Here is a 252-nt window from a genome sequence, read left to right on the forward strand (position 1 = left end):
AGGATTTCTGCCTTAATTTAAACACCTGTGGCTCCTTGATGAAAAAAAAGGTGAAAAAAATGGGTGCGAAGCTGCCCAGGCATGGGGATGGGTTGGAGGCGCCGATGCCAGCGGTGACGGCTGCCCTGTCCCCTCTCTCCGACCCTTCCCAGGTACGTTTTTGCCAAGAACCTCTTTGAGGCCGGGCACCTGCAGCCGCTGGAGTGGGCCATCTACCAGGACTGGCACAGCTTCCTCCTGCGGCAGCTGGGG

The 252-nt window shown here is 58.3% G+C and overlaps 1 protein-coding gene across 1 annotated transcript in view; it reads left to right on the plus strand.

Annotated features, from left to right (window-relative positions):
- Positions 1–152: 152 nt before the first annotated feature.
- The window catches only part of LOC104515099 (deoxyguanosine kinase, mitochondrial-like), a gene marked incomplete at both ends in the record, with an annotated part of 1,162 nt that continues 1,062 nt past the window's right edge, over positions 153–252 (plus strand). Inside the window, one exon of the mRNA XM_010158950.1 lies at positions 153–242. Within this exon, the coding sequence (XP_010157252.1) occupies positions 153–242 (90 nt within the window). The remainder of the gene's footprint in view (positions 243–252) is intronic.

This window comes from Eurypyga helias, unplaced genomic scaffold (genome assembly GCF_000690775.1).
Source record: "Eurypyga helias isolate BGI_N326 unplaced genomic scaffold, ASM69077v1 scaffold28419, whole genome shotgun sequence".
NCBI lineage: Eukaryota > Metazoa > Chordata > Aves > Eurypygiformes > Eurypygidae > Eurypyga > Eurypyga helias.